The sequence below is a fragment of the Sus scrofa genome, chromosome 16, assembly GCF_000003025.6.
Source record: "Sus scrofa isolate TJ Tabasco breed Duroc chromosome 16, Sscrofa11.1, whole genome shotgun sequence".
NCBI classification, from domain to species: Eukaryota; Metazoa; Chordata; class Mammalia; order Artiodactyla; family Suidae; genus Sus; species Sus scrofa.
In genome coordinates, this window is record NC_010458.4 from 43086346 (window position 1) to 43100563 (window position 14218).

Consider the following 14218-nt stretch of genomic DNA (forward strand, 5'->3'; position numbering starts at 1 on the left):
TCTCTATGCAGAAGAAAGGGGGAGTAGAAACCAGATGGTTGTAGCTGGAGTAGAAACCCACTACTGAGGAGCTTGGAGATGCTCAAATCTGGTGGCAGTTATTTCCCTACAGGAAAAGGGCATGAACTAGCAGAGAGGTGGTGCAAGATTTCCAGAAGACTGACCTCCAGTGTCCTGTTCTCTCTGTCCTAAATCCACACACAGGTGTCCCTTTCCCTTTATTCTCCAGAGCACCACCAACCTTGCATTATAGCAGACTTTAAGTTTGGTAGTGGAGAGAGAGGTAGTTAGTGGTGACAAAAAGGGTCTATATCACAGGACTTAATTTACAAAGGAGTATTATCCAGCCTTTCTCAAAGTTTTCCTTCAGCATCCCAACTACTTACCAACTCCCAGGAATTTTCACCAAAATACCTGATGTGTTTCTTAACCTCTCCTCCCTACACACATGAAGTAGAAAATTGAAACAGAGGGAAAGAGGAAGAGTCAGAGAGTTGGCTAAGAGTTAATCTCTTTTATCTTCCTATATTTATGGAGACTCAGCCAACAGTAAAGCCCTTCCTCTGGTGTTTGGACCATCTAACACCTGGAGAATAGCAGCACATGAAGGTCTGGGGTGAGGGCTGATGTCTCAGTCCACCCCCCCACCCTCCCACCCCCGACTTCTTAGGAAAAACTGGCTTTCAATCTTTTGTGAAGTACTATGCAAATACAGCTGATTATTCACTCTGACTTACCCTGTTAGGTTTCTTTCCTCCCCAGTCCAAATACATGATCTCTTTCTCAACACTGTTTCTCCAACTCTCCAACACCACCTGGGTGTCCTACAATTCAATACCTGGAGTTAGCATCAGACTCCACAGGTTTAAGGGTTCATTCCCACAAATCTGCCCTCACTACAGAGACCAGTCACAAGTATCGAATCCCTAGGTTATCTACACTTCTGTCCAACTCGACTATTAATTCAAAGCTTCACACAACCTTCCACTCACCCCCAGATATGATAATTTGATAGAACGACTCAGAACTTAGGCAAGTGCTTTACTTACCAGTTTATTATATACAGCTCAGGAAGGGATTCATGGGGTATCGTGGGAGGGTTGGGGACGGCGGGGGCACAGAGCTGTCATTTCGCCTCTCTGAGCACACACCCTCCCAGCAACCCCAGATCTTCACCAACCCAGAAACTCCCTGAACCCCATTGTTTACAAATTTTTTAATGGAGTTTTCATTATGTAGGCATAATTGATTAAACTATTGGCTATTCATGATCAAATCAATCTCCAGCCCCTCTCCCCTCTGGGGAAGTTGGGGGGGGGAGATGGGGGGATGAAAGTTTCAAACATCTAATCAAGGCTTGGTCTTTCTGATGATAAGAGGCTCCCATTACCCTTATTACTCAGGAAATTACAAGAGTTTTAGGAGATCTGTGCCAGGATCTGAAGACAAAAACAAATATCTTCCTTATTATACTACCCTGTTATATATACCTGTCTTTGTAAAACAAATTCTAGAAACATCTCCTTATGGTGTTAGCCTTCTTGGCTATTTCTGGCTTTCCCTTCCTGTGTATTCGCCATAATCCCTTAAGAGATTGACAGAAACCCCCCTTTTGTTCTTTATCAGGCTTCTCAACACAAAATTAGTTCCCCTGTGGTAGGCTTCTTGATCGGTCCCCTCCAAACAAACCATTCATGGGAGCAAGCATTCTCAGAGCATTGCCATTGATGCCCGCTCTACCTCTCTTCCTCCCAGAAGAGTCTTAGGATGTCAGTGGTAAGGGTGAACTTAACGGCCCAGGAACTCACTCTGGGACCCCCTTTCATGCAGTCACCATTCCCACCTTCCCAGGCCACCTGCATGGGCCTCTGGGTCACAGACATTTCATGAAGGAGAACAGAGTCATTTTGAGTGTCCAAGGAGGCCTGTTGGTCCTTACTTGTTCAAACCCCTATTGGCAAACTCTCAGAGCTGGTCTCCAGACTCTGAAATGGAAGACCTTGGGCTTTTCTAATGAAGATGGGATGGAAGGAGGACCAGTTTGACTTAAGGTCTCCTGCCTTCTGTTATCTGTTGTTTTCCCTTCCCTGAACAAAGACAAAAGCATAACACAACAGTAACAACAAAACTCAGGGAAAGAAAGCTATTTGTACAAACTGTTAGCAAGAGATGTTCCTTCTGAAGCAAAAACCTCACTCCCCTCCTCATTGGGCTTTGCTAATCGCAGCCCCAGAATGTCTCCAATGGTGAGGGCCTCAAACCCACACTGGTTGATCTGAAATTCATGTTTAGGTCCCAGCATGTGGCAATGTGCTCCACTCTGATGACACTTTTCGCTTCTAATAATAGAGCAGATGAAGTAATATTGCAATTGATGTTCCCGGGGATTTGATTGGCTAAGTGCATAAACTGTGGCGGGGGGAGGGGGTTGTATGGATGGATCACATTAGTAATCCCGTCCTATCAATGTGCGGGGCCGCGAACAACGTCAGCGGGACCGATTCCCTGCGTCTGCCAGTCCCGCCACGGATTCATTTGGGATCCTCAAACAGACAAGCCCCGTGGAGACGAGGGATCAAGAGAGCGGATTAGACCAATTGCCTACTTCGGGGACTGCCAGACCTTCCAGGCCTGGCGAAGGGGGAGGGAGGGGATCGACGAACGGAGCGCCACTGCAGGAAGACACTGAAGCTAGAGCGACACTCTCCCCCGCTCCCCCCGCCCCCCACCTGGCAGCTCAGGCTTTGAAAGCTGCTCCCCCATCTGAATGGAAACTCGGAACCGCCGGGCGGCGCGTTCCTTCTCGCCCAGCCTTGCGATCCATGCCGAGGGGAAGGCAGTGGGAGCCCGCGCCAGCGCCCAACTCCCGGGACAGGGCCGGCAGTGCTGCTGAGCAGAACTTCACCGAGCCCTTTCCTCGCTGCTAGTAGAAGCGATGCTGCACGGCACAGCCAGCGCTTCCCCGGCTCTCCTTCAAGCTGAAGGTTACCCACCCGCGCAACCAGCCCCAACCCTGTGAGCGCTGTGCCTACGGTCCAGCTCCGGCTGCTTGGCGGCGGCGCGCAGGGCAACAACCGGGCCGCCCGCGCCGGGGCGCACTGCACCAGCGGCTTCGGCTTGGTGGATGTGTATGCATGAGTTCTGCACCGAATGGGCGCAAAAAGCGCCCCAGCCGGTCCACCCGCTCCTCGATCTTCCAGATCAGCAAGCCCCCGCTACAGAGCGGGGATTGGGAGCGCAGGGGCAGCGGCTCTGAGAGCGCCCACAAAACCCAACGAGCCCTGGACGATTGCAAGATGGTAGGTGAAAATGCGCCTCTTTTTTTTGTTTGTTTTTTGGCGAGGTGGGGGAACCGTGTATGTTAATTGTTTGCTTGAGTGCCAGCCACTCCGCCACCCTCAGCTCCTCCATGCCGATCACGTGCACATGCACTATTTTTAAATCTGCAGTTCCCCCAGATTCCGGGTAACACCCGGGTCCTAATGGCCCCGCAAAGAAGTGCGGCGGCAAGGGTCTTGGGGTCAGCGGTTGGAGGTCATGCCTCTACCCCCTTAGAGAATGGCAGATGAGAAATACAGGGGAAACTGGCTGGCTCATCAGGGAATGAGGGCTTGGGTAGCTGAGGGTGCTGCTTTGTGGGGAGACAGTACCAAACAAACCCAAACAGAGCGCTCAGGGCGCTGCAGAGGGGAGGAAGGTTCCAGGGCAGAGGCTGTGGACGGGTCTTTCCTTCAGGCTCCAGAGCTGTTGCAGTTCATTGGCTCTGCTAGAGGAGAATGGTTTGCCTAACACATCCCACCTTTGGCCTTTATCTCCAGACAACTTCAAATCCACATCCTAGCTGCAGTTAATGGACAGTATTCTATGTGAGAGTTCCCAGCATCACTCTCTAGTGAGCTGGGAGTGTCATGGTAGCTCTCCAAATATGCTCTCACTCTTCAAAAACTGATTCTGAAAGGCTGAAGGCAAGTGGGTCTGGAAATAGAGCTTCCATGACCAGACTTATAGATGAAAAATAAACATTTGCCTTGGACAGAGAGAACTTACCATGTTTGTGCCTCAATTTTTAACAATCTGTAGGTTCCTCAGCAGGGGATGTGGGAAGGTGCCTCAGGGGTCAGTGAAAGCCTTTGTTCAGGTACAACAAAATAGGAAAGTTTCTGAAGATAAGTGATGAAAGAAACTCGCTTCTTTTCCAGCTTGTCCAAGAGTTTAACACGCAAGTGGCCCTGTACCGAGAACTGGTCATTTCTATTGGGGACGTCTCAGTCAGCTGCCCCTCACTTCGGGCGGAAATGCACAAGACGAGAACCAAAGGCTGTGAAATGGCCCGCCAGGCACACCAGAAACTTGCTGCCATCTCAGGGTAGGAGACTCTTTGCATTGCTTGCCAATTCATATACATGATGCTTGGATGCTGACAGATATTTATGGTGACCAAGGCCACAGAGGTCATCTCTGCAAATGTGGTATTTTAACCAGTCACCTGATACCAGGATTCTCTAGAGAGCTATCAACAATCTATAGGGCAAAGTAGAATCCATGGTTGTGCGATTTTTGTACATATGGTGAAGATTTGGGTCATTAAGTGATTTTTAAAATTAACTTTCAATATGCTTGTCATATACTGGAATTGGGGGCTTAAGATGTTTTTGTGGAATATTTGGGCATCAGAGTGAAGTTAAGTCTTCATGCCTCAAGATTATTTTGTCATCTGCTGCTAAACATCTATTGCCTAGAAGGCCTAGACAACAGGGAAAACATCTTTGCTAAATCCCAGATATACTAAACTATTTATACCATGACATAAATTCCTGTGATACCATTTAAAATAAAATCCCTAAAATAAAGTCTTGGATATAAATTACTCTCTTCACTGTAGTGTATGAAACGGAAGTTATAACATAAGCTTTTTAAAGATTGGGGAAATTCACACGTATAATTAAATTGAACCTGTTTGTGCCCACCCCAATTATTTTTATTTATTTTTATCACATTTATAGATTCTCATACCTATTTTAGGTGATAAGAGAGTGAGTGAAAACTTCTCTCCTGAGAGCCCATTCACTCCTTCCTGATCTCTCAATATTGGGAGAAAAGTTAGTCTTGGATTTTCGTTAATAGTTTTCTAGATAAGTACGAAGAACTAGGAAACATAGGAATCTTTGTGCAAATATATTAAGTGTTTGCTTCAGTCTGGACATAGCTTTTATCTATTGTCTTTTTGAGTATGGTCTTATCACAGTAGAAGTTCTAGTTAGACTCACCTGATAATGTTGCAGATTGATCACCTACAGGAATTAGATCTAATTTACTTATTTGAAGGAACCACACTTTGTTATCTTTAATATCATTAAATGTACAGTGACAATTGTTGGTACATAAATATTAGAAAGAAAGCCATATCTTGCCTCTCAATAATTAGTTTACATTGGACAACAAACATCTTATGATAAATGATACGGCGTGCTAATCTCCTTGCAGTGAGAGATAAACATGTTGCTAACCTATTTTATTTAGTAGATCTATTGAAAAATATTACCGTTTTTGGCTTTAACTGTTATACTGGACTTAATAGGAAGTGAATCTGGGAGTGAGTCTAGGAGGTAGAAGGGAATTGTGTTTAAGAAATTTGGGGGAGTTCCCGTCGTGGTGCAGTGGTTAACGAATCCGACTAGGAACCATGAGGTTGCGGGTTCGATCCCTGCCCTTGCTCAGTGGGTTAACGATCTGGTGTTGCCGTGAGCTGTGGTGTAGGCTGGCAACTACAGCTCGGATTAGACCCCTAGCCTGGGAAACTCCATATGCCGGGGGAGCTGCCCAAGAAATGGCAAAAAGACAAAAAAAGAAAAAAAAAGAAACTTGGGGAAGAAATGCAGCTGTGAGAAATCTGAGAGAAGGGAGAAAAACAATTAGAAACATAAAGAGGAATCATGGTGGATTAAAAACTGTAGAGAAATAATGATTCAGAAGGAAACAGGTTTAGAGCAGAGAATTTTATGCTCAGGGCTGGGGAATCACATCTTTGTAAACTTTGTGTCTAAGACTACATGGTGGGATTATATTCCAGGATTTCTTTAAGATCAATGACATGTTCTAATCAGAGAAGATGGACCGGAGAAATGAACAAGGAGTTCAGTTTAGTCTATTTTTCTCTACACATGAAATCCAGATTCTTCTGAAGGTTTAGGAAGGAAACTATTGGATAAAATTTGAGTTCTGAGGCTCTGAGATGAATTTGTTTTTTATTTACCTCAGGGAGTCGTAGCCCTTCACTACTTGTGTATATGTTTTTCGAGGGGTGATGTTATTGGAGACAATTTTATAAGAATTAGTGGAAAAATAAGTTCTTCTTAGAATCTTGCAAAGTTAAGACCAACTCTATAGAATGTAATAGGTAGAATTCAAAACATTTCCCTCCTTAAAATAACAATGAAATTCAGTTTAACCTTCTTTCTAAAAATGACAGCAATATGATTGAAGGAAATCCCTTTGGCTCCTCACCATCTGGGCTCCATTACTGAATGATGTGATTCCCCTTGGAGGATTTCTGTTCATGGTGTTGCTAGTTACATGGGCTCCCATTTCAAGCTTTATGTGAAGGCTGGTAGGGAGGCTGTAGGATTCACTTTACGATTTGATGCAGGGGTGAGAAAAGCAAAGATTACTGGGGAATGTTGCCAGAAAGACTAGATCTCTTTAGTGACCCTTGTTTGCTGGCATAATCCATTTAATTGCTAGAATAATCCACTGAGGGAGGGATTATTAACCTCAGTCTACACCTGGATCTTAGAGAGGTTAGGGAAATTGCCAAAGTCACACAACTGGGAAGTGGTACAACTCTAATTTGGCCCCGTGTTTGCATACTTCTGAAATCCATGATCTTTCCTCTATGTAATGCTGCCATTCAAAAAGGCAGAAAGGGAAGTTCCCATCATGGCTCAGAAGTAACGAACCTGACTAGTATCCATGAGGACATGGGTTTGAACCCTGGCCTTACTCAGTGAGTTAAGGATCTGGCCCTGCTGTGAGTTGTGGTGTAAGTTGCAGATGTACCTTGCATCCCGAGTTGCTGTGGCTGTGGTGTAGGCCGGCAGCTACAGCTCCAATTCAACCCCTAGCCTGGGAACTTCCATATGGCATGAGTGCAGCCCTAAAATCAAATCGAAAAAATAGGTGGAAAGGAACGAAGTACTGAGACATGCTAACAGAAATGAACCTCCAAAAAAGAGTATGCAAAATAAAAGAAGCCAGTCACAAGGATCACATAGTATATGATTCCATATATATGAAATATTCAGAGAAAGCAAATCTATAAAAAACAGGAAGTAGATTAGTGGCTGCCCATGGCTAGGGGTGGGGACAAGGAGTGACTGCAAATGAACTTGAGGTATCTTTTTGGGGTTGATGAAGGTGTTACAAAATTGAATTGTGGTGACAGTTGTATAATTGTATCTTTACTAAAAATCAGTGAATTGCAAACTTTAAGTGAGTGAATTTTATGGTATGTAAAGGATCCCTTAATAAGTGTTTTAAGTAAGGTATGATCACTGTCACCATGATTAATATTTGCCTTTTTTTGGCTTTATTCTTTTCCACATATGTAGCTTCTAGTGAAAGGGATATGAGCTACAGGGATAGGAAAAAGCAAACCTTGGCTCTCCGTGTGTTCATCAAGATGCTTCTCTGCAAGTGGCCAACTAAGCACCAAGGCACTGATGTGTAGGAATACAGGCTGGGGGAAGGGAAGGCAGGACTTGAAGGGGTAAATGAAGTCACTCATTTCTTATGGGTACATACCACTCATTTCCTGTCATCACCTGGCTTTGGGGCCAGGAGGGTTGGAGGTATACAGAGTAAAAAGAAGATGAGGCAAAATAAATAGAGAGGATGAGACAAACACAGAGTTAGAATTAAACCACAAATGCCACATCACTTTCATCCCTGACTAGCTGAAACCCTCAAAGAACAGTGACCACAAAGAGAAGAAAACACAGACTCTTTTTCTCACTACCAGGCCTTTGGTAAGAAGGCCATCATCACAGATGCTTCACAAATGCTTTTCCAATTGTGAAGGGTCCCACCTTTTCTTTCAAAGGCACTGGATGATTTCTGGGTAGAGCCAGCCAGGTGAATTCAAAATCTCCTCTGACTGATTTGATTTACCACAGTCATACCTTTATCATGCTGACCATAGGTGTTAAAGCTGAGAGGGCACTGCTCAGTGTGTGTGTGAGTGTGTGAGTGTGTGTGTGTGTGTGTGTTTGAGAGAGAGAGACACACACACACACACATGGACACATACATCAGGGGTAGGCAGCTGTCTGGGCCCTGCCTCCTTGGACTTCCTTCCAAAAATGACTTCTGATGCTCCTTTTGAAGAATTCCTAGGGCTCCATGACACAGAGAATACTGATTTAGCAAAATATTCTTGTTTTAATATTTGAAGAATCTGAGATGTGGAGGATTTAAAGTGACTTTAGAGGCAAGTTGGTCGAGTATACGTGACGATTTTACAGTCAGGCACACCTGGGCTGAATACCATCTTTGGTAACCTTGATGGAATTACCTCACTCTCTGAATCTCAATTCCCTCACCTGTAAATTAGTTGTTGCCCTCACTCTGGGGTAGTTGAGAGGATCTAGGGAGGCAGATGGGTGATGCCCACCCTGTCGGGGGCCCTCTGCCAGTCCAAGGCTGCTCTAAGACTGACACTCAGTCCTCAAGCTTCCTGGTCTAGTGCCTGTTCCCTCAACCAGACAGTCTCCTGGGAATGAAGAGAAACGAGTACAGCACACAAGCTAGGAGTGACGAAGGAGCCAATGTCCTCCAGCAAATCCTGGCAGTTTATGCCAGGGCTGGTGGGCTGGTGCTTAAGCATCCTCTTCCTATGTTGCTTCAATGGTGCCTGTGTTGCACTGGAACTTCACACGGCTCCCTTCTGTTAGCAGCTGCTAATTAGAGTGACAGCAGGGCTGGTAATGATGGCTTGTTAAAGACATATTTTATCAACCAAACTAAGCATAAAGAATCAATTTTTGGCATTTCTATTGACAAATTGTGGGACGTTTTCCTACCATCACTCCTGCAGCAGGTTTTTAAATGATATTTTAAAGATTACCAACAAGAGTCACAACTTTCTGTGTCAACTGTGGAATCACATCCTTTGGTTATGACCCTCAAAATTTAATCTGTTGTATTTGAAGTTAAGCTTCAACCCTGTATATCTCAGACTCAAGAACAGCCACTTAATGTTCTAAAAGCTGAAAAAAGAAAAAAAGGTATGCTAATGTGAGAGGCCGTATAGCTGTGTTAGGAAAGAGCATTGACTAAATCATATTAGACCTGGATAAAATCACACCCTTACCACTTATTAGGGATAAATGTGCACTGATATGCATATTGCTTCCTAAGGTGGTGAATGGTCTGATATCAGGGCTCACTAGACAGGTTCTGGAGTTAGACTGTCCGAGTTCAAATCTTGGTCCTACCCCTCATCAATAGTGTGACCTTGAGCAAAGATACTGTCTTTCTGCCTCAATGTCTTAATCAGAAAAATTGGGTAAATAAATAATGAGACCAAAGCATACAGTATTCTGAGGACTGAGTAAGGTAACATACATCAAGCACTTAGAAGCCTGCCTAGCAATACACAGCAAATGCTATTATTAACTTCAGATTAGTGTTATTGTAGTTATTAATAAGATATTTAAAATTTAGGTGGTCAAGATACATTTACGTAAAAATATATTTGAAATAGTTTTCAAATAAATATTTTAGCTAGAATAAATTTTTGCTTATCTTAGTTTCTTATATTATGTTCTGGGAATTTTCTAGGTTGAAATTTCCCAGATGGCTATCTAAAGGCTTCTTCTTTAATATCTTAAAAACACTATGGAGATGGGAGGATTCAAAAGCAGTTAAGTTTAAAAATATTTTTTTGGCATAAATCCACCTCAATTCTTCATAAATCATAATATTTACAAAATCTTTTGGCCTAGCTCTGGTATAGGCTGTGTGATATTGGACAATACTGTTAAATTCTCTGTACACCTTAATAATTGAATTAAATGATTTCTGAGTCCTTTGGCATCATCATTCTAGAGTTTTTTTTTTTTTTTTTAAGGGTTTATTTTTTACTCTTTTTTTTCGAACCGTACCCGTGGCATATGGAAGTTCCCAAGCTAGGGATCGAATCAGAGCTACAGTTGCCATCCTACGCCACAGCCACAGCAGTGCCAGATCCAAGCCACATGTGTGCCCTACACCATAGCTCACAGCAACACCGGATCCTTAACCCACTGAGCAAGGCCAATTATAGAACCCACATTCTCATGGATACTAGCCAGGTTCACTACTACTGAGCCACAATGGGAACTTCTAGTGTTCCATGTTAACTCATATGGAATCACAGAGATTTTGTTTATAGAACTGGCCATAAAAAAATAAGCACCAAGCAGGAAGTTTGATGATTGAATTCCAGAAATAATTTGTGAAGATGTAAACATACTATGATCACAAGCAGAATTTTAATTTCCTAATGGCTTCCTGGAACAATACAGTGATTATCCTGGGGATCTATACCCATAGCTTTTAGGTCTTTCCTTTCAGCAGTTATTTTCCTGGCCAGCTGTGCCTGTGTTATTCTCCTTTCTCCTTGTATCTCTCCTTGTATTTTTTTTTTTTCTGGTCTATTTTAGTTTTGTTTGATTCTTACTTGACTTTTTTGCTGTATTTTTTTTTCACTCCCCCTTCTTGTCCATTCCTTGCGCTGTTTGCTGGGATTCTAGGAGACTGGAGAGGGAGGACTGTGACTTAGTCAGTGATGCTTCCTTTCAGCAGCTGGGCTGAGATATCAGCAATTACATGGGGTGGTAGCAAACAAGAAAAGTGCTGGGTAACCGTGGAGGCAGCTCACTCAGCTTTATTTTTTTTAAATAATATTTTTTTTTCCATCATAGCTGGTTTAGAGTGTTCTGTCAATTTTCTACTGTACAGCAAGGTGACCCAGTCATACATACATGTATACATTCTTTTTTCTCACATAATCATGCTCCATTGTAAGTGACTAGAGTTCCCAGTGCTATACAGCAGGGTCTCTTTGCTTATCCATTCCAAAGGCAATAGTTTGCATCTATTTAACCCAGAATCCCAGTCCATCCCACTCCCTCCCCCTCCCCCTTGGCAACCACAAGTCTGTTCGCTAAGTCCATGACTTTATTTTCTGTGGAAAGATTCATTTGTGCCGTTAGATTCCAGATATAAGTGATGTCATATGACATTTTTCTTTCTCTTTCTGACTTACTACACTTAGTATGAGAGTGTCTAGTTCCATCCATGTTCCTGAGAATGGCACTATTTTGTTCTTTTTTATGGCTGAGTAGTATTCCAGTGTGTGTGTGTGTGTCTGTGTGTGTCTGTGTGTGTGTGTGTGTCTGTGTGTGTCTGTGTGTGTCTGTGTGTGTATACACACACACCACATCTTCTTAATCCAATCATCTGTCCATGGACATTTGGGTTGATTCCATGTCTTGGCTATTGTGAATAGTGCTGCAATGGACATAAGGGTACACATGTCTTTTTCAAGGAAAGTTTTGGCCAGATATATGCCCAAGAGTGGGATTTCTGGGTCATGTGGTAGTTCTATGTATAGTTTTCTCAGGTACCTCCATACTGTTTTCCATAGTGGTTGTACCAATTTACATTCCCACCAACAGTGAAGGAGGGTTCCTTTTTCTCCACACCCTCAATAGCATTTGTAAATTGTGGACTTTTTAGCAATGGCCATTCTGACCGGTGTGAGGTGGTACCTCATGGTAGTTTTGATTTGCATTTCTGTAATAATCAGTGATTTTGAGCAATTTTTCATGTGCTTGTTGGCCATTTGTATATTTTCTTTGGAGAAATCCAGAAAAATCAAAATCACTCAGCTTTCTTTAATCTACATGATGGAAGAGGCCTTAGGTGTAGTAAAAGAAGCCCAGACATGTCCAGTCACCCATGGTATCTTTTAAGTTCTCTTCGCATTACAGGTCGTTTGAGTTTTAGCATTTTTAACTCACTGGGCAAATAGTGAAGGTGAGTTATATCTGCACGAAAAGAATCTGCTACTTGTCAGAGATAATGATGGGAGTACAATTTTGTGTTAGTTTTCTAGGGCAACAGTAACAAAGTCCATAAACTAAGTAGCTTAAACATCAGGAAGTACTTGTTTCACAATTCTGAAGGCTAGAAGTCCAAGATCAAGGTAAGGCAGGGTTGTTTCTTTCTGAGGGCTGGAGGGAAGAATCTGTTCCTATCTCTAGCTTCTGGGAGTTTTCTGACAATCTTTGGCGTTTCTTGGCTTGTTGAAGCATCTCTACATCCATCTTCACATGTTCTTCTCCATGTATTTGTGTGTGTGTGTGTGTGTGTCCAAATTTTCCCTTTTTATACGGACACCAGCCATATTGAATTAGGGGCCAACTCTACTTTACCTCATGCTAACTTAAATAATTACACCTCACCAACCTGTATTCCAAATACGGTTACAATCTGTAGTACTGAGTTTTAGGACTTCATGTAACGAATTGAGGAGATGGAGAGAAGATAATTCAACCCTTAGCAAATCCCCTTCACCCATCTGAAACAGAATGCACACTTGAGTTCTTTTGCCCAGTGGGGCTGGAGTTTTGCCCCAGGCTATCCACATACTCTCTCAACAGTTTTGCACAAAGATTCCCCAGTGTTCTGTGTTTTATCATTGGCAAGACTGTAACGAATATTAAGGGTGGGGTTTGTGAACACAGAATAGAATGTTTGTTGTATGAAATGGATGTGTTTCACAAGAATCTCTAAGAGGATAAGTGCTTTGCTCTAACCAAGTTAGTTACTGGTGTCTGAAGGTGGAGCAAAATCTAACTGCAGAAGAGACTATCAGAAGTGGTAGAGGCACCTGAGAGTTGGCACAGAGAGAATTCACTCTCTCTGGTCTGCTGGCTAAAACTGAACAGGGTGTGGTCCCTCGGTGGTGCTAACACTGCAGCTTCAGGGCCATAAGCATACTCTGGGGCAAGTGACAAAGAAAGGACTGACTCACACCAAGTTAAAAAAGAGTGCTATTCTTAGCAACAAAACTGATAAGGAATCTAGACACATGCTCTCCCATTGCCCTTTGAAGTTTAGCCTTTTTATGGTTTCAAAAGATCTAATGACTTTCACCTTGTTAGAGCCTTCTAATAGATGTTTCAATTAGAGAGAAAATTAAATCTGAAATGAAGTTTAGGACAATTCATCATCACTTTATTATTTATACTGTGACGTAAAAGAGACCAAGGCTGGGTTTCATTCATGTTTGCATGAAACAGCAAGCTTGTAAGGAAATGTGCATCTTGTTTGTTCATTAAGTTTACTTGGTATTTTAAAATCTGTTCTTTTTTTTTTTTTTTCCCACTGTACAGCAAGGGGGTCAGGTTATCCTTACATGTATACATTGCAATTACAGTTTTTTCCCCCACCCTTTGTTCTGTTGCAACTTGAGTATCTAGACATAGTTCTCAATGCTATTCAGCAGGATCTCCTTGTAAATCTATTCTAGGTTGTGTCTGATAAGCCCATGCTCCCGATCCCTCCCACTCCCTCCCCCTCCCATCAGGCAACCACAAGTCTCTTCTCCAAGTCCATGATTTTCTTTTCTGAGGAGATGTTCATTTGTGCTGGATATTAGATTCCAGTTATAAGTGATATCATATGGTATTTGCCTTTGTCTTTCTGGCTCATTTCACTCAGTATGAGATTCTCTAGTTCCATCCATGTTGCTGCAAATGGCATTATGTCATTCTTTTTTATGGCTGAGTAGTATTCCATTGTGTATATAAACCACCTCTTCCGAATCCAGTCATCTGTTGATGGACATTTGGGTTGTTTCCATGTCCTGGCTATTGTGAATAGTGCTGCAATGAACATGTGGGTGCATGTGTCTCTTTTAAGTAGAGCTTTGTCTGGATAGATGCCCAAGAGTGGGATTGTGGGGTCATATGGAAGTTCTATGTATAGATTTCTAAGGTATCTCCAAACTGTTCTTAAAAGACACTGTGGCATATACATCAATTAAAAATCAAGCATACCTCAATAAAAGAAGAAAAAAGAAACTGTCTTGACACAAACTTCAGTAAAAATGAGCAAATATGTTAACTTGCATTTTATGATATTTCTACTATGTTTCACTGTTATTTTTTCC

General features: G+C 42.8%; 1 protein-coding gene across 5 annotated transcripts in view; it reads left to right on the forward strand.

Annotated features, from left to right (window-relative positions):
- The window catches only part of RGS7BP (regulator of G protein signaling 7 binding protein), a 104060-nt gene continuing 92280 nt past the window's right edge, over positions 2439-14218 (forward strand). For 2 of the 5 annotated variants that reach the window (XM_021076540.1, XM_021076541.1), the window contains exons 1-2: positions 2443-3299; positions 4200-4366. In XM_021076540.1, the coding sequence (XP_020932199.1) occupies positions 3135-3299; positions 4200-4366 (332 nt within the window). In that variant the 5' untranslated portion in view covers positions 2443-3134. 5 annotated transcript variants of the gene reach the window in all.